The sequence below is a fragment of the Molossus molossus genome, unplaced genomic scaffold, assembly GCF_014108415.1.
Source record: "Molossus molossus isolate mMolMol1 unplaced genomic scaffold, mMolMol1.p scaffold_m16_p_14, whole genome shotgun sequence".
NCBI classification, from domain to species: Eukaryota; Metazoa; Chordata; class Mammalia; order Chiroptera; family Molossidae; genus Molossus; species Molossus molossus.
Window position 1 is genome coordinate 13,311,336 of NW_023425349.1, and position 27,480 is coordinate 13,338,815.

Consider the following 27,480-nt stretch of genomic DNA (forward strand, 5'->3'; position numbering starts at 1 on the left):
TTGAACATTGTTTTGGACACAATAGGTGCTCAGTAGGTTGTTTGACTTTGGACACATCTCTTAACTTCTCTTCCCTCTCCTCCATAAAGTGAGGATAACAGAAAAAGCGCCGCACAACTGGAGCAAGATCATACTGAATGAGGAACATACATGCAATGCACATATTCGGATACACAGCCTGGAAGTAAGCGTAAGGCCAGGTTCCACACCTATCCAGAGAGCCGTACTGCGCATGCTCCGCTTCTCGCAACGCTCCCCTAAGTCCCTCCGCCTCCCCCTTGAGGCGGGGGCCGGAAGTGCAGCCGCGTCCGCTGGGCGCCGCGGGCGGAGGGACGCGCGGAGATGACGCAGGCAGCACCGGAAGCCGCTCCCCTTTGAGGTTGCGGACGGTGAGCGGCGGCCGCTGGTCCAGGTCTGTTCTGTGTACAAGGCGGGGTCGGGTTGGGGAGGGGTTTTCAGGCGCCCGCGCCTCTGCTGACCCGCCGCACCTCCGGCCGTTTGTCTTTTTCTCCCTGCAGGCGCCATGGCTGTGGAGCGGACCCGGCCGCTGCGAGGCTCTGGCGGCCCGAGCGCGCCTAATCGGTGTGAGCCCCGCGCGAGGTCCCGGGCCCCGGGGCGCTCGCTCAGGTCAGTGCCGCGTGGAACACGGCTCCGGGAGCCGGGGACCTGGGAGCGACGAACGGGTTGAAGGGATCTGGAGTTGATGTTAGAGAGGGGGAAATTGAGCCTCGGAGTTACCACCTCAGTTGCCTTAGCTACGAAATGAGTTAACAGTGATGTCCCAGGGCTGCTCTGAGTTTGAAAGATGAAGTGTGGAGAGGTGGTGTATGAAGCTAATGTGAGGGACTGCGCCATAGTTGTGGGTATGCCATGGAAACAGGTGTGTATGTGGGGTGCTGCTTGAAATAAAGGTAACACCAATAATGCTAAATAATGATGGTTACTGGCGTTTCTTGTAGGCTTACCAGTGTGTCAGGTGCGGTGCTAAACGCTTTACAGACGTTATCTTATATACAAAAACCCTTGTGGGCAATGCTGTTCATGGTTACAACTCAATTTTACAAGTGGGGTAGCTAGGCTTTTAGATGGGTGAAGTGATTTGCCCAGGGTCACCCGGCAACAGGTGGAGTTGCAGAACCCTTATTTTATTCTATTTAGATTTTTTTAAAGCTTTAAAAATTTCATCTTAAACTAAAGATGGCTTTTGAGTAGCTAGTGTATTCGCATGGTTTTCGATTAAGAAAGCGGGCCCCTTACCCCTATTCCTCAGCTCTTCAGTTTTCTCTGGAGACAACCAGTGTTAGGAACTTAGTGAATATTGAAAAGATACTCTGTGTATATGAAAGCCTCTGTACTCTTTAACTGCTGATTATATGATAAGAGAGGGAAGATGAAGTCCCCCCCCCCCAAAAAAAAAAAAATGTCTTGCTTTTTTGCTCTTTACTAGGCCAGATCCTGGTGGAGGAGAGGAAAATGCATTCACTATGTTTTACCCAGAATGCCATATCTCTAATAAGACCTAGAGGTAGAGGTTTTGTTTTGTTTTGGGAGGGTTGGGGCTGGGCAAGATGTTGAGCCTGCTGCTTCCTATGGGAACCTAGGAAAGTCACCCCACTTATTTGGCCATAAATTTCCGCATTTATTTTTATTTTTAAAAACTTCCTTGCCAGGTATTTATAATAATAAAACTAACAAAAAGTGCCATTTGAGTTTCTCTAGACTGGGCTCTGTGCTAAGCATGTCTCTATTTCTGATTTTCACAACTCTTAAGATGAATTACAGGTGACAAAATTGAAGCTTAGAGTTAATTGAACATGCCCATGATCATGTAGGAAGTGGCTGAATCAATAAAAATTTTGACTGACTTCAAAGCATTTTCATTCTGCCTTTGTATCCATTTGTCGTTGACTGTTCCCAGTAATGGGAAGCTCACCACTCTGGAGGCAGTTATTTCATTATTAAAAAGCTCTGATGATTTAAAAGCTCCTCCTTATGTTGAATTGAAATCCCGCATCCTGAAGTTTCCCCCCTTGGGGCCTCGTGCTGGCAGTACACAATACAGATTCCTAGAGGCTCTCTTCTAAAACTGTTCAGTTTAGACCTGTGGCCTTAAGAAAGTTCCCTCCAGAGTTAGTTGATTTTTTAGAAAAGTAAAAACTGGTATTGTTTTTTTCATGATGTAGACTATGTTTAATCATAAATAGAATGCTAGTTCAATATACAAGTGTAGGGGAGACCAAACTAAAATGTTCATGTTATCTAGGGGAAAGTGCAAGAAGAAATCAGAATGGTGGTTTTTAATCATGCATTCTGTTGAGTTAATGGGCCTGCTTTATTAAAATAAAGATGCCTTTTTCATGACAGTCAGAGATGAAGAACTGTGAAACAGCTTAAAGGGCAATCTCTAATTCAAGAGTTGGAAAAAAAAATTCGTAGGCATTAGGTGAATATCTAAATCTCAGAAATGGCTGGGTGTTTTTTTGTTTTTGTTTGTTTTGGTTACTCCTTACCTGAGGTTATTTTTTTTTTTCATTGATTTTGAGAGCGTGGGAGAGAGGGGAGAGAGATTGATTGGTTGCTTCCTGCACGACTCCAACCAGGGCTGGGGATCAAACCTGCAACCCATGCCCTTGACTGGAATTGAACCCCGTGATCCTTCAATCCCTGGGCTGATGCTCTAACTGCTGAGCCAAACTGGCCAGGGCATGGCTGGACTTTTTTTTTTTTTAACGATGCTCACTGGAAAGCTTGTCCTATAGTCTTCTGTGGTGTTATGTGCACATGACATGCTGTAGGATGTCTCTTAGTTATTTGTGAATGATGGGATCCTGGTAATGTTTTCATGGGTGTTATAGATTTGTCTTGTGGCCATTTAAATAACAATCCAGAGGTGAACTCTCCACCCAGTGCAAGGGGATAGGCCCAGTGAGCTCTCTGGGTTTTGTCCTGTCCCCTGCTCGCAAGAGACACTGGACAACTTTACTAGGGTGGAGGGCAAAAAAATAATAATAATAAATAAATAGCAATCAAGTTTATATAAATGTAAGCCTTTTTATGATGGATGTGTGGCATATTTTGTGTGTGTGTGTGCATGTAGGTATAAAGGAGTAGGTGTTAGAGGAAACCGTGTTCCCCCACCCCTTTTTTTTATTTATTGGTTTTAGAGAGAGAGAGGAAGGGAGAGGGAGAGAGAGAGAAACATCAGTGAGAGAGAACATCAATTGGCAGCCTCCTGCATGCCCTCCACTGGGGATTTGGCCCACAACCTGGGCATGTGCCCTTACCGGGAATTGAACCAGAGACTCTTGGAGCATGGGCTGATGCTCAACCACTGAGCCACACTGGTCGGACCCCCTTATTTTATTGTAAAAAATGATTCCTGGGCAGATGTTTAGGTGTATGTTTTTTATCAGTATTAAGTTATTAGCTGTTGTGACATTGTATGAATATTCACTGTAAAGGGTTGTTTTTGTGTTGCTATGAATGCTTTTTTTTAAGTACAAATTTTGTAGGAATGTTATGGATAGATCATCAGGATTGAGAAGTAAGAGGCTTATTATCTTGTGTTAAGTTGATAAAATTTTTGGTGAACTGATTATTTTTTGCAGCCAAGTAAATCCTTAAATTAATAAATTCTACCTAGCCCAAACCCATAGATTTCAAGAGTATTATTTTAAAGTCTATTCACTGTTCTAAAAAAGAAAACTAGATAATATAATTGGAAAGGTTTGGTTACTTCTACTGTGTTTTGCCTAATGACATTCTTGGCCAATTTGATATTGGGGAAATTAATGAGAATGGTTTTTACTCACCTCATATTAACAAAGTTGGAATATGAGATCTGGCTTTTTGTGTAAACCTGATCTAGGTGACATATATAGAAAGGAATTCATTTTCCTCTTCCATATTAATTTGGATATGCATTTAAAAATTTAGTTTGACAGCCCTGGCCAGTTTGGTTCAGCGGTTGAACGTCAGCCTGCGGACCAGAGAGTCTCGGCTTCGGTTCTCGCTAGGGGCACGTACCACCAAAAAAAAAATTTAGTTTGACAATCTGATGGAAGATTGATTAGATTAGAAGGAAAGGTTTTACTTTTTTTAATCATGGAAATGTTTAAACATATAAAAAAAGTAAAGAGAATAATAAACCTTCATCACCCAGTACTAACATCTATCAACATATGGCCAATCTTGTGAAAGATGATTTTTACTGATTTGCTTTATTTTTGTTTTTTTTTTCCATTAGTTTAGTCTCCATTGTTAAGAGTGATTTGACACCTTGACACACTGTGTAATGCTGGATACTTGTAAAAAATTGTTGTTCCAGTTAGCCCTGGAGCAGTTTGTCATTCTCCTAAGGGGTAGGTGGTATAATCAGATAGGCACAGTGCCCCCAGATCTTATCACCAGGTTGCGATGTTCCTGGTTGTTGCTGACTTCAGAGAGAGACAGCGTGGTGTGATTGAAAAATTACTGATCTTGAGAGCACTGGCCTCCAGTCTGTTCTGCTGCTATTTTAGTTGTTAACTATAGGTAAATCACTTGCCTTCTCTAACCTGGAATTTCCTTATCTGCAAAGTGGAGATGATGATACCTGGTTTTTGGTGTTTTGTAAGCATCAGGAATACTAATTTGACTTATTTGTTCAGCCTTCTAGAACCCACATGACTCTGGGGCACATGGTTAAAAGTTGTCACCAGCTCATATGAGGCTTATTAAAAACAGACTATGTAAGGCCAAATAAAGCCTTTGGTAATTCATGTTCTAACAGGCAGTACCATAAAGGAAGTGGAAGAACCAGAATACCCGAGCTACATAACTTACTAAATCTGCTGATTTTTCTTCCCCAAACCTTTATGCCTGAACATCTATTACAAAAGCCAGTAATTAGTTCTGTGATTTTTGGTAACAGTGGTCAGGTTGTGCCTGGCATGATAACTAATGTGTTAGGTTACTGCTCTAGACTTGCTTTCTGGTTGTCACATTGTGGTGCTTATTTTTGTGATTTTAATGCCTAAATAGCATATATTAAGGAAATCATGTTATGATGATTTTGAGGAAGGAGAGGTATATTGTATAGAATACATTGTTTCATAATGAATGAATGCTTTGTAAATCTTTGTGAAAATGCATGTAGCATGTGCTAGACTTCAAAAGGAGCAAGTTACATACAGCAACATAAGTTTCATTGACTTATGTTTTTGAGATCGTGATTTGTTAAAGAATGTTTTCTCAAATGTATTTTCTTTTGTGTGCATGGAAAATATCAGATATAGTGTATTAACTGTAAAATTGTAACGCAATAACTAAGCATAAAGTAATGCTAATTTTTTTACACTAATTGTTAATACTTCATTTGTTAGCAGTCTTGCTTGAACGGTCTTTTTGAGCAGAACTAATACAATATTTTGATGTGCCACAGGTAAATTTTTCCATAACCTTATGGAGAGAAAGGACTTTGAGACATGGCTTGATAACATTTCTGTTACATTTCTTTCTCTGATGGACTTGCAGAAAAATGAAACTCTGGATCACCTGATTAGTCTGAGTGGGGCAGTCCAGCTCAGGCATCTCTCCAATAACCTGGAGACTCTCCTCAAGCGGGACTTCCTCAAACTCCTGCCCTTGGAGCTCAGTTTTTATTTGTTAAAATGGCTCGATCCTCAGACTTTACTCACATGCTGCCTCGTCTCTAAACAGTGGAATAAGGTGATAAGTGCCTGTACAGAGGTGTGGCAGACTGCATGTAAAAATTTGGGCTGGCAGATAGATGATTCTGTTCAGGACGCTTTGCACTGGAAGAAGGTTTATTTGAAGGCTATTTTGAGAATGAAGCAACTGGAGGACCATGAAGCCTTTGAAACCTCCTCATTAATTGGTCACAGTGCCAGAGTGTATGCACTTTACTACAAAGATGGACTTCTCTGTACAGGTAAGAAACCTTGGAACTGTCCCCCCGCCCCATCAGCAGTGATTTTTTGGGGGAAATCAGTGGAAAAGCTTAGTCTAGTTCAAGCAAGTAGTTAGATCATCTTGGAAAAATTATATAACCTCTCTGTGTTTGATTCCTTCTTTCTCTATACTGTATGGGAGGGGAGGTGTTTCTTTCTTGTTCTAAATTCCTGTGGTGCTAAGAAGAATTAGACATTAAGAGTTTGGGCATGGGAGCAAAGACAGTGAATATTTTACAACTAGACAAGTAAGTAACTTTATATAATAGATATCATTAAAATTTAGAATTATGTATATCTTCCAATTATATTGGGCCTGTGTTTCTACATATGATTATAATCAGTGCCCACATTTCAGGCAATACATTTTGACAGGCATTGTAAGTTATTCTTAGGCAGTATTTCAAATGGCTTTTAACAGTCCTTATCGGTGACCCTTAATGCCTATTCACTTTCATTGTATATAACATATAGGTATACTCTGTGTTCTTCTTCATCCAAGATAATTTGTAGTAAACATTTGAATATTACCTAAACTATGTAGTTGCCATTTTTAATAGTATAGAGTGTTCTTTTGTGTAAATATAGCATCATTGTGTGGCTATTTCCATATTAGTGCATATTCAGATTATTATTTTTTTATCCTCGAGGATATTTTTTTTCCTTTTCTTTAATCTTCAGATAGAGCAGGAGGGAGAGAGGAAGGAAAAGAGAGAGAAACATCGATGTGAGAGAGACACATCAACCAGCTGCCACCCATGACCCCAACTGGGCCGGGTACAAACTGCAACCGAGGTACATGCCCTTAGCGGGAACCGAACCCAGGACTCTTCAGTTCGTGGGCCAACGCCCCAACCACTGAGCCAAACTGACCAGGGCAGGTTATTTCTTTTTCTTATGAATATTTTTGTTTGCATTTTTTTCTTGAATTATTTATTCAGGGCAGCAGCCTCAAAGTAGAATCACCAGATCCAGAAATATGAATGATTTTATAGCTCCTTTTAGTGTCCTTTCCAGATAGATTGAATTGATGCCATGCCTACAGCAGTCTTAAATAACCTGCTTCTCCCTCAGAGTCCTACTAGACTCACTTTTAATAATTTTTGATAGTTAAGAGGTATATTATTTCTCATGATTATTTAAAATTTTTCTTTCTTTTCTCTTTTCTTTTCTCTTTTCCCTCCCTCCCTCCCTCCTTCCCTCCCTCCCTCCTTCTTTCCTTCCTTCCTTTAGAGTGGGAGGGAGGGAGGGAGGGGGAGAGAGACAGAGAGAAACATCAATGTGATAGAGCCACATCGACTGGTTGCCTCCCGCATGACCCAACCAGGGCCGGGGATGAACCACAACTGAGTTACGTACCCTTGACTGGAATTGAACCCACAACTCATTGGTCCGTGGGCCGACGCTTTAACCACTGGGAGCAAAACTTCCCAGGGTGTAAACTTTTTATTTCTTATTCATTGAGGAGAGAGATGTGTGTGTGTGGCGTTATATTCTCTAGAATACTAGATACTTTGTTATATAAAGTAAACATTAAATTTAAGGCACTTTTTGGTTTTGTTTGTCATACTGAAGTTACTCCATGCTTACATTATTTTCCTATAAGCCTCATTATTATAGTATCGTCTGTTCTTCTGTAGTTTGATGTACTTCCCAGTTGTGATGGCTTTTCCATGTCCTTTTTACCTCATGATCAGTGGTGGGTATTTAAAAAATTTTTTAAAGATTGTGATACAGTATTAACTTTGAGCTTGGTACTCATTTACACTTAGGTAAATACTGGCAGTTGACTCATTTGCAGACCCACCTCTAGCTTTTAAAAAAAAAATTATCATCAAACTTTACTTTTGAAATACAATAAAAACTTTGATTACTTGGAGCAGAAGTAAATGGGATACATTCACTGAATTATTTAACTACCCAGAAAGTTAATATCTACAATAACTAGACCCAACCCTTGCTTTTAAGATTATTCTCTAGGTGGTTCTCTGTGTTCTATCATTTTAATTCTGATTAAATTAATCAGGTTTGCATATTGAGAGTCATGCTGTGTCTGTTGAAAATGATCCAAAACATTAGTTTAATTTTTCTAACAAGCTTTCCTGGGACTGTTAGTGAGAGAAGTGTTTGTTACAGAATTACATAGGCATACCTTCCTTGTTTTATTGTGCTTCGCAGATACTGCCTTTTTTTTTTTTTAACAAATTGAAGGTAAGACCCTCTACCAGCAAAAAGATTATGACCCGCTGAAGGCTCAGATGATGGTTAGCATATTTTAGCAATAAAGTATTTTTTAATTAAGGTATGTACATTGCTTTTGTGTTTTTGTTTTTTGGCACATGCTATTGCACACTTAATAGACTATAGTGTAAACATAACTTTTATATGCACTGGAAAACCAAAAAATTTGTATGACTTGCTTTATTGTGGTGGTCTGGAACCAATCCCACAATGTCTCTGAGGTATGCCTGTACAAGTGTTTGTGTCATCTTGTCACTTAAGAGGTTGTATTTTTCACCGTGGTTGAATTGGGAAATTCCGTATTTGGAAATAAAGTTATAGTGGCTCTCAGATTAGACCTTTGAACAGCAATAAAATAGTATTGCCAAAAAGATTTATGGCTAATGCTAAAATTAACATAGTACAGATTGAATGGGGTCATTATCCTGGTCATTTCTGAAATGGTAAGAAAGGATCCTGTTATTCTTTGTGCTGTTCAGAAGGTATTTATTTATAAAATACCGTCTATGTGAAAGACGATGTGAAGGCATATGTAGCTAAAATGGGACAGAGAACATACACACTGGAATCAGAAAGGTAACCTGGTTAAATAAAAGTCTCCATGTGGACTATGGCTGATCAGAAAACACCTGCCCTTCTAGAGGGTAACTGCTGCTCCATTGTAGTGAATTATTGCCATGTGAGAGTCAGGCTCAGAGTTGTCAGATCTGATTTTTAAGAGAAGTCCAACATCTAGATTTTTTGTGAAATATCCTGATTTTTAAAGTGCTGATTTTTTAAGTATTATTCACATTTGAAAAATATTGTGGTTGGGTCATAGTCACCCTGCAAGCTACTCTATTGTGACATCTGGCTTATAGTCAAGAAAAACAAGAGCTATAAAAGAGGCATGATCAAATGATATAGTTGAAATGTATAAGAAGAAATTCATTTAGTTGTTCAGGAGGAGTGATTTCTTCCATTTGAAAATTGAGCAGCATGTTTATGTTGAGTCTTGAAGAATGGGTAGACTTTAGAGAGATGAGATTCAAAGTAGAGGCTTTCCATTAGGAAGATGAGCATTAGCAAACATATAGGGCTGAGCATGGAGCATGTAGAGAGAAAATTCATTTTAGTTGGACTCTTAGGATATAAGTAGGGACTCTTAGACTATATAATAATAGGCTTGGGCTGTGTTGTGAAAGCCTTGCATGCTGGGAACATGAGTTTAGATAGTTTTCTATAAGCAGTAAGAAAAAAAGATGAAAGATTTTTGAGCAGAAAAAGGGCCAGGATCAGAGCTTTCTACGTCAAGTAGAACAGTGTGTCTTATTTCTGTTAGACCCAGAAAATGAAGGAATAAACTTGAGAGGGTAGATGGAGTTCAGTTTGGGATGAATTTGATTCAGTTTGATGTGTAAGTGGAGATTCCCACAGGTATCTGGAAATGCAGGATCAAAGCTTTGGAGAGTACTCAGAGCTAGAGAGAAAGATTTAGGAGTTAGTCACATCACAGCTTTGGCTATAACAGTGAAATTTTAAAAGGAGATGTATAGAGAGGAAAAAGAATAGAGCCTAGGGTGGACCCTTGAAGAGTATACTTAGAGAAAGAAACGGCACTGTGATGAAAAGAGTTTCAAGGAGAATGAAAATTGCCTGTCTTAAAGGTAACTGTTTATTCAGTTGGTCTGCAGAGTCAGTAGCCTCAGACAGGCAGATGAGAGTTGAGATCTGGTTCCACAAGTTAAATATTTAAACTTAGTTTGATACGATAGTTAATTCCATTTGTGTTCAGCTCATTTTTCTGCTTACCTTTGTTACATAACCATCCCTGTAAATTTTTTTATATCAAAGTATTGTTTTCTGAACTGAGGGGGCTTTTTGTTTTTTTTTAAATCCTCACCTGAGGTTATTTTCTCTTTTTATCTTCAGATAGAGTGGGAGGGAGAGAGAGGAATAGAAAGGGAGAGAGAGCCCTGGCCGGTTTGGCTCAGCGGTTGGAGCGTCGTCCTGCGGTCCAGAGACCCGGGTTCGGTTCCCGCTAAGGGCACGTACTTCGGTTGCAGTTTGTCCCCGGCCCTGGTTGGTTGTGCGGGTGGCAGCCACTCGATGTGTCCCTTCACATCGATGTTTCTCTTTCTCTCTCTTCCTCTCTCTCCCTCCCGCTCTATCTGAACAAAAAATGGAAAAATGTCCTCGGGTGAGGATAAAAAAAAAAAAGAAGAAGAAAGGTAGAGAGAGAGAAACATCGACCTAAGAGGGACACATTGACTGGCTGCCTCCCGCACGACGCCAACCAGGGCTGAGTATGTGCCCTTGGCCAGAATCAAACCCCATGATTCATTGGTCCACAGGCCGATGCTCCACTGCTGAGCCAAACTGGCCAGGGTGAGGGGGCTTTTTATTTCTTACATCTAATGAAAAATAGTCTATTTTTACTTAGTTCCCTTTTGTTTTTAGGCTGCATTTTTTGTTGTTGTTTTTTTTTAACAATAGTTTATTGGTTTTTAGAGAGTGAGGAAGGGAGAGGGAGAGAGAGAGAGACATTGATGTGAGAGCACAACATCAGTCGGCTTCCTGCCGGGGATCAAGCCCACTACCTGGGCATGTACCCTTGACCAGGAATCGAACTGGCAACAACCTGGTGCACAGGACAATGCCCAACCAACTGAGCCACACTGGCTAGGGCATAGGCTACATCTTTGATGACCTCTTTGAAAACATGTGGGTCTAGTCAGTGTAGCAAATGGGAATCCATAGGGAAGGTTGACATAAAGCCAAAAATGAGCAGAGAATAATGGCTCCTAAAGACTTAGCAATTAAGAGTAGGCTTGTCCCACTGGAACTCAACTTGATTGTTTTCCTCAGTTTTTTAGGATATAAAACTGAATGGCCCGGTGTTTTCCTATGTAAACTAGATTAAACTCTCCCTTTTAAAAAGTCAAATTGTGAGCCCTGGCCGGTTTGGCTTAGCAGTTAGAGCATCGGCCTGTGGTCCCGAGAGACCCGGGTTCAGTTCCCGCTAAGGGCATGTACCTCGGTTGCAGTTTGTCTCCGGCCCTGGTTGGGTCATGTGGGTAGCAGCCACTTGATATGTTCCTTTCACGTCGATGTCTCTCTCTCTCTCTCTCTCCTCTTCTCCCTCCTGCTCTATCTGAACAAAGAAAATGGAAAAAAATGTCCTCGGGTAAGGATTAAAAAAAATAAAATAAAAGTCAAATTGTGATAAAATATATATAACATAAAATTTATCATTTTAACCATTTTTAAATGTATAGTTCAGTGCTGTTAAGTACATTCACATTGTTGTAGAAACATCACCACCATTCGTCTCCAAAACTTCCCAGTCTGAAAGTGTACTCATTAAACACTGACACTCTTCTCTCCTCACCCCAGCACGTGGCAACCACCGTTCTACTTACCGTCTCTGAATTTGACTATTCAGGTATCTCATATGGGTGGAATCATACAGTATTTGTTCTTTTATGACCAACTTATTTCACTTAGCATATCTCCAAGATTCCTCCATGTTGTAGCATATGTTAGAATTTCTTTCCTTTTTTTTTTTTAAATACATTTTTTAAATTCTCACCTGGGGACATTTTTGCATTTATCTTCAGATAGAGTGGGAGGGAGAGACAGAGGAGGAGAGAGAGAGAGAAACATCGATGTGAGAGAGACACATTGAGTGGTTGCCACCCACACGACCCCAACCGGGGCCAGGGACAAATTGCAACTGAGATACGTGCCCTTAGCGGGAACTGAACCCGGGTCTCTCTGGTCCATGGGCCGACACTCCAATTGCTGAGCCAAACCAGCCAGGGCAGAATTTCCTCCCTTTATAAGGTTGAATAATATTTCATTATATGTATATACCAAATTTTGTTTATCCTCTCTCCTAGTGTTTAGCCTTCCTGCCTCCAGTTTTGCAAACCATTTTCTATGATATAGTCATAGTGATCTTTCAGAAATGTAAATAAGGTCATAGTTAGATATCCTCCTGATCCAGTTCTCTAACTAGACCACTACTTTTGTAGTTAGTATCAATGTTTTAGACAGTGCATTTTGATGAGCATTGTCAATAATTTCTAGACAGTTTTTAGAATGGTTCAAGTAGTTCTTGATGAATTGACACCAGTCTGTCTTCACATATATGTGTATAATATGTAGAGATACTTAGTAGCTACTTTAATAGGTGTATATCAGGGGTTTGCAAACTACAAGCTGCAGGGCCAAATCCAGCAGAGTAGAGTAATTCCTAAAGAGATGTGGCTCAAAAAGCCTAAAATATTTACTCTCTGGCCTTTTACTGACCTTTGGTATATACTGTTACTTTAGATTTCAACTAGTTAAAACTTGAAAGTGTTTTCAAGTAACGAAATCTCTTCTTCAAACAATCTTATGCCAAAGCTCAGCTTAAAAACAAATGAGAGTATAGTTGAGCCAATCATGCATCCCCTAGGTGTATTTGTGGACCACCTAGAGATGTTGAGGAGCACAGTTGTAAACTCCGGGAGCTTCATCTGAGGCATTTTCTCCTTTTGTCCCCTTTTTGTATTTGCCATGGGCTTTTGTACTGCCCACCACTTACTGTACTGAATTATTATTGCTTGTTTAGCCATTTTGTCTTCCCAAGTAGACTAAGCACCATGAGAGCAGGAGCCAGCCTTGCCTGACATAGAAGTTCTGTAAATACAGGTTGAATGAATGAATGAATGAATGTGATCCCAGTTGAACCCTGGTAATAAATCAGAACCATGGTCAGCTAGATCCTAAGATGATTTCCTGCTTTAGCTCCCTAGGAACACAGTCACAAAATGCCTAAACTGAAAGATTATCTAGACCTGTGCTGTCCAGTAATATAGTAGCCACTAACCACTTAATGGCTTTTGAACACTTGAGATGTGGCTAGTCCAAACTGAGATGTGAAATGTGAAATACTCATTATTGGGTTTCAAAGATGTAGCATATAAAATATTTTATTAATAATTTTTACATTGATTAATGTTGAAATAATAATTTGACATTATTAAACTATATTAAAAGTTTTCCTGTTTAAGTAAATAATAGAAAAATTTAAATTATTAATGTGGCTTGCATTATAGTTTTGCTGAACAGCACTGTTTTAGAACATTGATTCTCAAAATATTGTTCATGCATTAGAATCACTTAGCAAGCTTTTAAGATCATTGGACCCCACCTCATATATTTGTTTAGAATTTCTGAAGTAGAGCTCTGCATGTATGCTTTGATAAAGCTCCCCAGATAATTCTGATGTCTTATATACCCACTGAGAACCACTAGCCAAGACCAACCCCTTATTATTTATAGATAGGAAACAGATTCCCTAAATAGTAAAGTCTCCATTTCAGTATGTTCTCATAGTGTTTGCCCAAGTTAAAGTTCATGCTCTTTTTCATAGTGGTAGCTATTTTTCCATTGTCTGAAACAGTGGCTCTTGACCAACCCATAGAGGTAGAATTGTGGCTGGCTTTATTTAGTCTTTTCAGCTTTTTTGAAAATTGGTCATTTGGTGCTTTCCTAGAATACTGTGTCCTTATCATAGTGAAGATATTTGTGTTCCTGAAGTGTTCTCTGATTTTTATTATTTTCTAGTCAAAAGGTAAATTGTGAGATATGAATTAATCATTAGGATTTTAAATTAAAACGAAATTCTGAATTGTTATCATGATCAGTATATTTTCATCAGAGGCAGAAATGAAACCTACTTTTTTCTACAGAATCTTAAGAGGGTTTATAAGCTCATTGTTGAGTTGTTGTGAATGTCTGGGAATAGTTTACCCTTGGTTATCTTAGAGGTTCCTTTACACATTTCATGATGGTTCAAGAAATTAACGGTTAACCTTTTCAGAAGTTAAGCCATGACCTGAGGCTCCTCTTTGACTTACCTTAGAGTAGAATATGTTCCAGCAACAGCTTTACTATTCAATATTCTTTATTTGTTCAGGATTGTTGGGTAATGGACAAACATGCAAGTGTACACACGCAATCATAGGTAATACCCATCATTTCAAGCTCAAATCAGAGCTCATGATGGTGAAAGATTTATGACATTTATAAGTAGAAGCACCAAGGGATGCTTTACTCTAACACTTCTCTATAATCTAGAAAGTTAAGGGAAAGGGACTAAACTTAAAGGCTTACATTCAGCCCCCATGCTTTTAACACCATTTTGGTGACTCTGAGCAAGTCATGTTGTTCTCTCCCTATTTTTGTTTTCTCTGCTATAAAGTAGGAGTGATAGAGGAGGTGACCGCTGAGGTTCTTCTTTAAGAATACCATGGTTTGGGGATTGGATTTCCTTCCTCAGTGTTTGTTTTCATACTAATCTCACTGTTTTTCTTTTGAAGGGTCAGATGACTTGTCTGCAAAACTATGGGATGTGAGCACAGGGCAGTGTGTTTATGGCATCCAGACCCATACTTGCGCAGCAGTGAAGTTTGATGAGCAGAAGCTTGTGACAGGCTCCTTTGACAACACTGTGGCCTGCTGGGAATGGAGTTCCGGAGCCAGGACCCAGCACTTTCGGGGGCACACAGGGGCGGGTGGGTTGCCCTTTTCCAAGGGTTTCTCTAGTTACATTAACCTCATTCCTTAAATCCAGGAGCCAACATGTGATTCCTTTTTTTGTTTTTTTAATTTAACTTGGCTGTCACCCATCTTCATTCTCAGTCATGACAGTTAATTCCTTTATTCAAGTTATTCTTTTTTAAAAATATTTTTTTTATTAATTTTTTTAGAGAGCGAGGAAGGGAGAGAGAGAAACATTGATGTAAGAGAGAACCATCAGTCAGCTGCCTCCTGCATGCCCCCTACTGGCATCAAGCCGGCAACCCAGGCATGTGCCCTGAATGGGAATCAAACTGGGACCTCTCAGTCCATGGGATTGATCCTCAACCCACTGTGCCACACCATCTGGATGTAGCTTATGTTCTTGATGTTTTGTCTGACTGCAATAAATAGTGCAAATATGACAAGGATCACTTGTGTTCTATTTTTCCTGCATAAGCTAGATAAGTTTTATGTAGTACTAGGCAGACAGTCCTGAGAAGAAATGCCATTATCTCCAATGCTGGTTTTGCCTCTCATTTTGAGGCTAACACAGGCAGAAGAGATTCTATTAGTCCAGGAACTTTTCCATCCTTAGAATAATAAACAATAATAATTTTGAAATAGATGTTTTTTATCATAAAGTTGCTAGTTGAGTAGTACCATTCATATCGTAGCTTTGATTGAAAAATTATAAAATTGGGCAGCTAGGGAAAGTAAGTGCTATTGAATTCTATTATAAAAGACTCAGGCGTGTTTTTAAATAGATGTATTTTTTATCATAAAGTTGCTAGTTGAGTAGTACCATTCGTATCTTAGCTATGGTTGAGAAATGATAAAATTGGGCAGCTAGGGAGAGTAAATGCTATTGAATTCTATTATAAAAGACTCAGACAGGCATGTTTTAACTTGTGTCTGTTATATGTATTAGTGTTTAGTGTTGACTACAATGATGAACTGGATATCTTGGTGAGTGGCTCTGCAGACTTCACTGTGAAAGTATGGGCTTTATCTGCTGGGACATGCCTGAACACACTCACCGGGCACACGGAATGGGTTACCAAGGTAGGAAGACTTCCAAAAGAAATCTCTGTAATGTCAGGCTTCTTGAGAGTGGGGTGGAGGATGGTACACACTGCCTTAGAAGGGCTGGGTGAGCCATAAGGTGGAATAGATGTAACTACAAAGCATGGTGGTGTACAATAGTGACCAGCACATAACACTGTAAATATGAATAGCTTATGGACATGGAAAGATGCCCACAATATAGTCGGTGGGTACATGGAGCAAATAAAGCAGGTCACATACAAAAAAAACTATGTAGAGTATGATACCAGTTTCTGAATGTGTTTATGCACCAAGTTGTTGAAGGTGATTATTTCTTGTGGAATTGTGGGACCTTTTTTCCATTTAGGGTAAGCGTCTTTCTTTCTTTCTTTCTTTCTTTCTTTCTTTCTTTCTATCTTTCTATCTTTCTTATCTTTCTTATCTTTCTTATCTTTCTTATCTTTCTTATCTTTCTTTCTTATTTTTATCCTCACCCGAGGACATTTTCCCATTTTTTTGTTCAGGTAGAGTGGGAGGGAGAGAGAGGAACAGAGAGAGAGAGAGAAACATCGATGTGAAAGGAACACATCGAGTGGCTGCCACCCGCACGACCGACCAGGGCCGGGGATAAACTGCAACCGAGGTACGTGCCCTTAGCGGGAACCGGACCCGGGTCTCTCAGGACCGCAGGTCGACGCTCTAACCGCTGAGCCAAACCGGCCAGGGCAGCGTATTTCTTTCTTAATCAAAAGCAGCTTTCATTTTGAAAAGGAAAATAATTGCAAGAAGTAGGACAAATAAACATGTATAGTATCTTTAAAAGAATTTTGTGATGTTTTCAAGTTTTCAATGAACAATTGTTATGAAGATGAAATGCAGTATTAATAATGGAAGTGCCATGCAGAAACATTTGAACTTAACCATACTATTCTCTGAGGGGCTGAGGATACAGGAGTGAGCCACACAGACTAATGCCTGACATGAATGTTAGTTTAGTAGGAGAAATAGTTATTAAATAGTAACTTCATGTATATATACATAATTACAAATTGTGTTAAGTACTATGAAGGAAAATCGCTGTGTTGTGTGAGAAAATCTAGGAAGGTATCTACTTCGTTCAGGGAAAGCTTTTTGAGAAGGGACAAAATGTGAAGAGTAAATTGGAGGTAGCTGTTTAAAGAATAGTGGAATGTTTCAGAGGATGCAGTATAGCACAGTCCCTTGGGATGGAAAGAACCAAGAACATTTGAAGCCCAGTGGAGTTATGCTGTTCTTGGAGGAGGTGTAAAACAGTGGCCATCATGTATGCCTTACTTGGCCATATTAAGGATTTTGGATATTGTAAGTGTAGTAGGAAGCAATTGTGAGTTCTGTGCAAGAGCCTGGTGTGATTCATGTTTTAAGAAAATAACTGCTTCCTGGTTGGGTAGGTCAGTTGGTTAGAGCATCATCCTTATACATCAAGGTTGCAGGTTTGATCCCCGATCAGGGCACACACAGGAAGAAAATAACTGCTTAGTAAAAAAATGGGTTCAGCCCTGGCCGGTTTGGCTTAGCGGTTAAAGCATCAGCCTGCGGTCCAGAGAGACCCGGGTTCGGTTCCCGCTAAGGGCATGTACCTCGGTTGCAGTTTGTCCCCGGCCCTGGTTGGTCGTGTGGGTGGCGGCCACTCGATGTGTCCCTTTCACATCGATGTTTCTCTCTCTCTCTCCCTCCTGCTCTATCTGAACAAAGAATGAAAAAGTGTCCTCAGGTGAGGATAAAAAAAAAAAAATGGGTTCAAGTGGGGCATGAATGGATATAGGTGGCTATGTAGGCTTTTGCAGTATTCTAAGCAAAAGATGTCCGTGGCTTGGACTTGGGTAACAATAAAGAAAAAGAAGGGCACACATGAAGGGTATTGTCTTTAAGATAAAGCCAATTGAACTTACTAACTCCTGGAGAACAAAGAAGAAAGAGTCAGAGGTGACCAGTGGATTTTAGATTAGGTGGTGATTGTGTCTTTCTGAAATAGGTGGAGCTAAAGGAGAGCAGTTTGTGAGGTCAGTAATAGCACTGAACTGTAAAAATGGTTAAGATAGTAGATTTTATGTGAATGTGTATTTTACCACAATAAACAAATTGGGGGAAAATATTTCTGTATTGGGCACATTTAATATTTATTTATTTATTTTCTGTAAGAGGGTAAGGGGCACATTTAGTATTTAAAGAGAGAAGTTATAGAAGGCAATTTGGTGTTGTGTTAAAAACAGTGGACTTGGGGCCAAGACTCTGACTACGATGTCTCAGATAAGTTCTTCCTCCTTTTAGCGTCTGAGTTTCATCATCTGCTAAATGTTCCTGTAAATATTAAATGAGATGATGGAACAGAACCCAGTAGGGTGCCTGGCCCTTAGCAGGCCTGTCAGTTTCAGCTGAATGAGCGACCCAGGCTTCTGAATGAGTAAGCCTGGCCTTTGTGCTGATTTATTACAAAAACAACTAGAACCTAGTATTTATGGATTCCCCCAAGTGTTAGTGGAATGTTGGCTTTTATGACATTTTATTGTTATTTACATTGTTTTATTTCATTTTCATTGCAATTATGAGAGTTAAGTGCCTTATCCCCTATTTTAAAGATGAGGAAACCGAGAAAGAGGTTAGATGGTCTTGTCCAACATTACAAAGAAAATATATGTCAGATTCTGGTCCTAAGCCCAGTCTTTTTTTCTTTATAATTCACATGCTTATAAAAACAGGTGATTTGTGTCTGCTCTGTGTCTGTGGGCTTTTTTACTTTCCTGTTCCTCACATTTCCTATAAAAGTAACAAATTAAAAATTTTAGAATCAGTCCTAATGTTTGCTTCCAGACTAAAGCCAAGTTTAAATGCTGCCAACATTAGACACTTTTAGATCCTGCTGATTAAAATCCTACTGGTTGTAGTAAAACTTAGTAGAGGTTAAGTTGGTTTTAGAATTAATAACTCATCTATTCTAGCATACAATATAATTTCAAACTCAAATATACATATACATATATATGTGTGTATATATATTTTAAAGCAATATAGGAGTACCATTAAGAGGATCTTTTTGTAACATGTATATTTATATTTCTAGGTGGTTTTGCAGAAGTGCAAAGTCAAGTCTCTCTTGCACAGTCCTGGAGACTACATCCTCCTAAGTGCAGATAAATATGAGATCAAGGTAAGGTTTTTTTCTCTATTATTTGCCTTATCAAAGAAAAACTGGCAAATATAAGAACATTAAAATTAAATTAAAATGAAAATTTTAAGGTAGACAGGAATGTCGTAGTTCAAGGCATCTTAAACCCATTGGAAAGATAATTATTTACTATTTCTATGTTCTAGACAGTTTTCTAGCCCTGAGTTTTAAATGAAGAAAAGAAAATCCACAGAAAATAATCTTTAACATATTCTGTTTTTTTAAGACATGTATCCTTTGCTCTCCTCAATTCTTAGGTTCAGACTATGAAAACAAACATTTACTTGTGTAATGATTTACAAAATTTGCAAAAAGTTAACAGCACTTATATATGTTTTTAGTACAACTTTTAAATTGTTCCTCGTGGTAGGCATTATTATCTTCATTGTGGGAACTGAGGTTCAGAGAGGTTAAGTATTTTATCCAAAATAGCACAGCACATACATGCAGAGTCAGCGTTTGAACCCATGCCTCTCAACTGTAAAACCCATGTCCTTTCCAGTTTACTTCACTTTGTATCTGACTTCAGCAAATAAAAACCACATTCAGGACAAGTTTTTCTGTGGTGATGTGATCTGTCATCATTTCGAATTTTCTTTTATCTATAGATTTGGCCAATTGGGAGAGAAATCAACTGCAAGTGCTTAAAGACATTGTCTGTCTCTGAGGATAGAAGTATCTGTCTGCAGCCAAGACTTCATTTTGATGGCAAATACATCGTCTGTAGTTCGGCACTGGGCCTCTACCAGTGGGATTTTGCCAGTTATGATATTCTCAGGTAGTGCTTCCTTGGACCTTTACCTTTGACAGTTCATTGCATTTCTTTATTTTTTTGTTGTTGAGGTTTAATAGTAAAGACAAAACACAATATTGGGTAAACCAGTCAGTAACTTGCTTTTGGAAAATCTTTACATCAGTTGAAAACATCACACACAAAAATGTTGTAGAGGCATTATTAGAAAGGGGGATTATATGTTAGAACCTAATTGATCTAGGATCTAATCCCTCCCTTTACTGTGAGTCACTGCCCTCTTCAGAAGGTAATATGTTTTTCTGAACAATGAGAGTCTTGGATGGAAAGATCTTTCACATCTCTACTTCTAATACTTTAATTTTTACTTCCTAGTTAGTTAAAATTCTTTATTGAAGGATTGAGTGGCCTTCTGTTAACCAGTAGAAACACGGGTATTTAGAGAAAAAAGATTTGCATGGTTTCTTTTTAGAGAAATAAATAAAAGGTCCATGGATAAATAATTTTGTGATTCTCTACATACCATAGACCCCTTTTGGAGATTGGCAGTATCTGTTAGCACATTGGAGGCTGATGGAAGCCAGTGCCATATGGTGATTAAGAGAACTTACTTTGGTGATAAACCTGGTTTAAGACCTAGGGCCATATCTTATGAGCTGTGTGATATTATTTAAGTTTCTTAACCTCTGCCTCAGTTTCTCACCTGTAAAGCAAAGATTAAATGAAATGCCTGTAATGAAGACCTAGCACAGGACCTGGCAGATATTTATTACTAATATCTTTGAGAAATTCTACATAAAGAAACCTGTTTGAATTTGTTTAATCTACTGTTAAACATAGTGCATAAATAGCTCATAGTACTTAAAGCTCTTTTTTTTTTGAGGAACACTTATTAACAGCTCACAGAGTTAGTGTTCCACAGTGTGGTTCAGGAAATGCTGGCTTGGGGAAGTACAGAAAATTGAACATTCTCTCTATTGTTTTTATGCATGACTGTTTGAGGCCAACTCATATGGCATCTGATCATACTAGCCAACAGGACTTTGGTGGGCCCTGTCTCTCTCCTCATAAAGTTATAACCCCATTTATGTCTCCCTACATCAGACCTACATTTCTAACCAGCTACATTTCCAAGCTGTCTGTGCTTTGAGGAAAAAAAGACCAGAACAGATCCTGGAAAACACTAGTCCAAGCCCCCTCTCCCCGCCTTTTATTTTTAATATTTTTTTCTCTATTGATTTTAGAGAGGGAGGGAGAGAGAGAAACATCAAGAGAGAACATTGATTGGCCACCTCCTGCATGCCCCCCACTGGGGATTGGTCCCACAACCTGGACATGTGCCCTGACCGGGAATCGAACTGGCAACCTCGTGGTGCATGGGTTGACACTCAACTAGTGAGCCACAGCGGCCGAGCCACCCCCCCCCACCTTTTTAAAATCCTCACCCGAGGATATTTTTCCATTTATCTTCAGGGAGGGAGGGAGAGAGGGAGACATTGATGTGAGAGAGACATCAATTGGAAGGAGGGAGGGAGGGAGACATTGATGTGAGAGAGACATCAATTGGTTGCCTACCACACGACCCTGACCAGGGGGCCGGGAACTGAACTGCAACTGAGGTATGTGCCCTTGACTGGAATTGAACCCATGACTCTTTGGTCTACAGACCAATGCTTTAACTGCTGAGCCAAACTGGCCAGGGCCTAGTTCAAGCTCTTCATCTTAGTATAGATGTAGAAACTGAGGCTGAGAGAGCATAGGGGTCTTGCCCAACACCGCACAGCACACCCTAGTCCAGCATCCAGCGCCCGTCCATCCATCCATTTATCCATGGCTGGATCATCCAGCAAGCATGTGCTTAAGACACCAGCAAGTCAGAGAGAAGGAACTTTGAAAGAACTTGATGGACCTGTCCAGTTTGCCTCAGCGGCTAGAGTGTTGGCCTGTGGTCCAGAGAGACCCGGGTTTGGTTCCTGCTAAGGGCACGTACCTCAGTTGCAGTTTGTCCCCGGTCCTGGTTGGGTCATGCGGGAAGCAGCCACTCAATGTGTCCCTTTCACGTCGATGTTTCTCTCTCTTCCTCTCTCTCCCTCCCGCTCTACCTGAACAAAAAATGGAAAAATGTCCTTGGGTGAGGATAAAAAGAAAAAAAAAGAAAAGAAAAAAAGAGAAAGAACTTGATACTTTGCAAAGAAAAATATCCAAATAGTCACCATGAAGAAATTAGATCTTTTATAGTTTGGTGTTTATATTTTGAATTAAAATTTGGGCAAGGGGGGGCGGGTGCAAAGGCAAGGTAAAATAGAAGTATCGTGATTTTTTTAAAGCTTAGAGTCTCTGGAGGTTTTAATATCCTTTTTCATGTATGCTTCTTACTCAGAATATACAGTATAGAGAGTTCAGAGTCCCAGTGGAAGTTTTTTTAGCTTTTGGTATTTGGATCCACTAGCTTTAAATAATACACCGACAAGATTATTTGTTGCTGGGAATTTCTAGGTTCAGATTTTTCTTTGAGGTCTGTTTTATCTCTTACTCCTCTGACCCCCACCCCCAACACAAATAAATCAATCTCTTTTGAAATCTTTGTACAAATCCTTTGGCCTCAGTTGCTCAGACCAGGTGGGGTTACTTTCTTCTTTGAAGTTAATTGAAAAGAAGCAAAGCACAGCATATTGCTCAATTCCTCTAAGATGCAGTCAGTTGAGCTCGGTAGTATCAGTATAGCAGGCAGGGTTATTTAGGTTTAAGGGCCTAGACTGCACCACAGGGATGTCCTTTTACAATTGTAAAGTCATCAAAAGGGCATTGCTTGACAGGGTGAGCCTGTCAAGACTTGTATTCTATTCTGCAACATATTTGTGCTTTAGTCTTGGGAGTCAGCTCACCTTTACCAGGTTAAAGTCTTATCCCCTAGCCATCCAATTTTCTTTTTTTTTCTTTCTTTTTTTTTTTTTTTATCCTCACCCGAGGACATTTTTCCATTTTTTGTTCAGGTAGAGTGGGAGGGTGAGAGAGGAACAGAGAGAGAGAGAGAAACATCGATGTGAAAGGAACACATCGAGTGGCTGCCACCCGCACAACCAACCAGGGCTGGGGACAAACTGCAACCGAGGTACGTGCCCTTAGCGGGAACCGAACCCGGGTCTCTCAGGACCACAGGCCGATGCTCTAACCGCTGAACCAAACCGGCCAGGGCTAATTTTCTAAGTTTCTGATTATTTCCTGCTTTGCATTGATGATGTGGGACTTACTAGACTTTCTTGCTGTTCTTCCCAGTTTCTTTTGGATCTCTTTTTAGGAATTTTTATTTGTCTGTGTTTGTTGCACCATTGCTCTGTTCATTAGCAGATATTTATCAAGTACTTACCTGTGTGTTAGGCATTGTGATAGTACCTTTGGAACCAGCAGAAATACTTACCAGACTGGTGGAAATCACTAGCCAGCAGAAGGGAAGACTGACATTAAATAGCTAATTATATACAGATGTTCTAATGGTTGGGCTAAGAGTAACATAGTATCGGGTACTTTGAGTTTCCTCCTAGTTTGAGGAGTAAGGGAAAGCTTCCTTGAGGTAGAGGTTTGGGCTGAGCTCTAAAGTGTATTTGCATTAGCTCAGTGCCAGGGACATGCAGTAGGGAGCATTGTAGACTGAGAGACCAGTCTGTTCAGGGGCCCTGAAGACTGAGCCTGGTGCATTTGAGGAACTGAAAGAAGACCGGTGTGGTTAAAAGTGTAAGTTTAGTGGAGAGCCATAGAAAGGTTTAAAAATGTAAAGGAGGTGGTAATAGGATTAGAGTTTAGTGTGAGGTTAACTGATTGAAAGAGGCCAAGAGTACATATGGGGAGAGCAATTGAAAACTCTTGGCAGTAGTGCAGGCGAAAGAGGATGTCTTAGATCAGAGTTGTGGCAGTTCAGATAGTAGTGAATAAATTAGGGGAAAATTTAGGAGGTAAAATCAGTACATCTTGGTGATTAAAATGTGGTTTGCGTAAGAAGGAGAGTTGGATGATTGCCATGTTTCCTAGCTTGAGCAACTTGGAAATAAAGAAGAGAAACAGGTTTGGCTAATAAGCTCAGTTTTGGACAGGCTGAGTGTGAGAAACCAGTCTTCTTCACTACGAAATCCCCACCTTTCCTAATATCAAACTGAAATCTGCTTCTGTGTAACTCATTCCTTTGGACCCTAGTTCTCTCTTCTAGAGCTTGTATTGTCTGGCCTCTCGCTCCTCCTTCACTAAAGGTGATGATCATGTATACTTTCTCTGTCCCTGCCAATTCTCTTTCTCCCCCTTTCAGCTGATCTCTTTCAGCTATTTCTTACAATTCCTGGTTACCAGGTCCTGCCATCTGGTTGACCTCTTGGACATAACACTAAGTTGGTAGTGTGTGTCTTTGTTAAAACATAGGCCAATCTGGCCTCTTATGGGGCCCAAGTATATCACAGAGCAGAATTTGTAGCTCTTTCATTTTGTAGCTCTTTTCCTAGGGCCTCCAAAGAGGACACCAACTTTTCTTGTCCATCTTTTACCTAAGTGTGTAGACAATAGAAACTTAAGTTTTTTGTTTATTTTTCTTTATTGATTTTTTTAGAGAGAGAAAAAGGGAGAGGGAGAGAGAGAAACATTGATGAGAGGGAACATTGATTGGCTACCTCCTGCATACCCCTCACTGGGGATTGGACCCATAACCTAAGCATGTGCCCTGACCGGGAATCGAACCAGCAACATTTTGGTGCATGGGTCAATACTCAACAACTGAGCCACACTGGCCGGGCTTGTTTTTTTTTTTCCCATCTGTGCTGCCGTTTACCTAGGTCTCTCCCATTCTGTACCTTTGTCATTAATGGTTTAGGAACTGCAAACCTGAGAATGTTAAGATTGTTCTTCCAACTCCCCCAGTGTTCTCTAGTAAATTCTTATGAATCTTATTATTAATGAGTGTTTCTGGATTATTTGCAAAACTTTCAATATTTTCAGTCTCTAATATTTTAGAGAGGAACCTATATATTTGCTACCTGCTGAGAGTAGCCCCTAGGCCAGTATTCTAGGATTTGATGAATAAATTTTTTCCCCTAGTGGTAAGAGTTGAGTCTTACATTCTAGTTCTGTCTGGTAATTGACTAGTTATTTAGACAAAATATTTATCCTGGCTGGACTGCAGTCTTTACATCTTGGAAATGAGAGTGTTAAATGAGATAATCTGTAAGATCCTTTCCAGCTTAGATGGGCATTTTGTGCTTTTATAACTGTTCATCATATACTGCCTTTCTCCTTACATGCCTGTGTTGTCATATTATTATGAACTCTTCTCCCCTGCCTTGTTTTATAATTTTATTTTTTATTTATTTATTTTATTTTTATCCTCACCCAAGGACATTTTTCCATTTTTTGTTCAGATAGAGTGGGGGGGAGAGAAAGAGAGAGACATCGAAGTGAAAGGGACATATCAAGTGGTTGTCACTCGTACAACCCAACCAGGGGCGTGGACAAACTGCAACCGAGGTACATGCCCTTAGCGGGAACCAAACCTGGGTCTCTCTGGACCGCAGGCCGATGCTCTAACCGCTGAGCCAAACCGACCAGGACAATTTTTTTTTTTTTTTTTTTTTTTGTGGTATGTGCCCCTAGCGGGAACTGAACCCGGGACTCTCTGGTCCACAGGCTGACACTCAACCGCTGAGCCAAACTGGCCAGGGCTCCCCTGCCTTGTTTTTAAATAGGCTGAACTTTTTGTCCTCATATTTTCCTTTTTATCAAAAACTCATTTAACTCTCTAAATTTGTTTGAATTTTGTATTGCTTTTAAATGTCTCCAGAAAAGATCACAGTAGCATAAACAAAAGCAACATTGTCTTCTGGTTCATGTTACTTATTCTCATCCTTGTAGAGTCATCAAGACTCCCGAGATAGCAAACTTGGCCTTGCTTGGTTTTGGAGATGTCTTTGCCCTGCTGTTTGACAACCGCTACCTGTATATCATGGACTTGCGGACAGAGAACCTGATTAGCCGCTGGCCCCTGCCAGAGTACAGGAAATCAAAGAGAGGCTCAAGCTTCCTGGCAGGCGAAGCTTCCTGGCTGAATGGTCTGGATGGGCACAATGACACAGGCTTGGTCTTTGCTACCAGCATGCCTGACCACAGTATTCACCTGGTGTTGTGGAAGGAGCACGGCTGATGCCATGAGCCACCACCGCTGACTGACTTTGGGTGCCGGAGCTGCGGGTTTTGAGTGCAACCTCTTTGGCAGCCGACTGCATGAACCAAAGTTCTCACCTAATGGTATCATCACGCAGTGCACAATCATTTATCTATGTTTGCCAGGGGGCCAGGGCTCTGGGTGGGGGAGGGCTCGTTTTACTGACATACAACACAGCATGCTAATGGGGTACACCATTGACTTCATTTGTATTCAGTTATGTTGGTCAGTATAAGAGGACGCATTTTGGGTTCATCTTTCTTGAATATTGGTTTTAAGTAAAAATTAAATGGTTCATTAATCTACTAATTGGTTGCCTATAAAAACACATTCAGTCTATTATTAAAGCTTTTTACCATTGCCTTTTTTTCTTTTGAAGTTGAAACAAAGGTGCTATGAAGTTTTACAGCAACTTTGTCACATGGGGCTTAGCTTTTATAACAACCAGTGTTACAAAGACCACCAAGTCCTGTGACATTCAAAAACTCTCTACCAAATACCAGTTCTAAAGAAAATTTGTCTTCCGGTACAAATCCAGTTCTATAAATTGATTGATTGTAGTGTATTCCAGTTCCTAGTTCTTGGCAGAGTCAAGGTTGGCCATGGCTGAGAAATGTGGGAGTTCTGTTGTTTTTATTTCCATCTGGAGTAAGCTGATCTTCAGTCTCCCACAGCCTAGGTGACAGCACGGAGGTGGCGTGGTATAGTGGGAGACTGAAGACTGGCTCTCTTACCCAGGAACCCTGCAGCCTCAGGCATGTCTCTTCCCTGGGCCCTATTTTCCCTGTCTCTATAGCTAGTTGTTAAGCCAAGTGATAGCTAGTTAAGCCAAGTAATTTGTAAGATTCTTTCTGGTCCTGCATCTTTTGGTTTTGTCTGATTCCTGATTCATTGTTTCTTTGGGGTTGGAGATACTATCTAAATGAAATCACTGACACAAAGTTGTCATCTGTAACGAAATCAAATATTTGAAAAGGATGACTACAAGGAGAATGTAGAAAATATAACATATTCCACTTAGAAGATGTAAATAATTGGTGGAAAAAATGCTGATAGGAGTTGTGGTTCTGTAGAGAGGCAATGTGCTGTATTAGAAAGGCATCTTGACCCTGCCTTTTCTTTCTTCTTTGCTTCTAACTTGATATGTGGACTCAGTCAGGTTAACTTTCTGTATTTGAGCCCTCATTTCTTTTTTATCTTTACAATGAAGGAATTGCCCTAGATTAGGGTTCACAAACTTATGTGCCCAGGGAAGTTATGCAGGTGACATAAATGATTGAAGCATGCTGGGTAGGATTGTGCTGAACCTCAGAAAGCCTATGAACAGGGCAGTAACTCAGTTCAAGTGTTAGGCAGAAACAAGCCCAATATTGGCAGGTCTTCTCATTTTTCAGGAGGAAGTAGAAATCCAGAATTTTATTAAATTCCCAGATTTAAAAAAATGTTGACAACTAATTGAAGATAATTTAAAAGACAGTGGGCTAAACAGATTGTGTCCATGGACTGCCAGTTGGTATCCTCCACCCTCTCATTCCTGTAA

General features: G+C 40.0%; 1 protein-coding gene across 1 annotated transcript; it reads left to right on the top strand.

The window, feature by feature from the left end:
• Positions 1-359: 359 nt before the first annotated feature.
• On the top strand, positions 360-26,299 carry FBXW2 (F-box and WD repeat domain containing 2). Its single transcript, XM_036260848.1, has 8 exons — positions 360-412; positions 519-627; positions 5,423-5,932; positions 14,543-14,737; positions 15,673-15,806; positions 18,889-18,975; positions 19,602-19,771; positions 25,631-26,299. Exons 3-8 carry the CDS (start codon positions 5,443-5,445, stop codon positions 25,917-25,919), a joined length of 1,365 nt encoding a protein of 454 aa, XP_036116741.1. The 5' UTR covers positions 360-412; positions 519-627; positions 5,423-5,442; the 3' UTR covers positions 25,920-26,299.
• The last annotated feature ends 1,181 nt before the right edge of the window (positions 26,300-27,480 follow it).

Excerpts from the sequence above, each read along its gene's own strand:
- FBXW2 (XM_036260848.1), top strand. The coding sequence starts at position 5,443 with ATGGAGAGAAAGGACTTTGAGACATGGCTTGATAACATTTCTGTTACA. Across the intron at positions 14,738-15,672 it reads TCGGGGGCACACAGGGGCGG|TGTTTAGTGTTGACTACAAT; the intron begins GTGGGTTGCCCT and ends TATATGTATTAG. Across the intron at positions 15,807-18,888 it reads ACACGGAATGGGTTACCAAG|GTGGTTTTGCAGAAGTGCAA; the intron begins GTAGGAAGACTT and ends TTATATTTCTAG.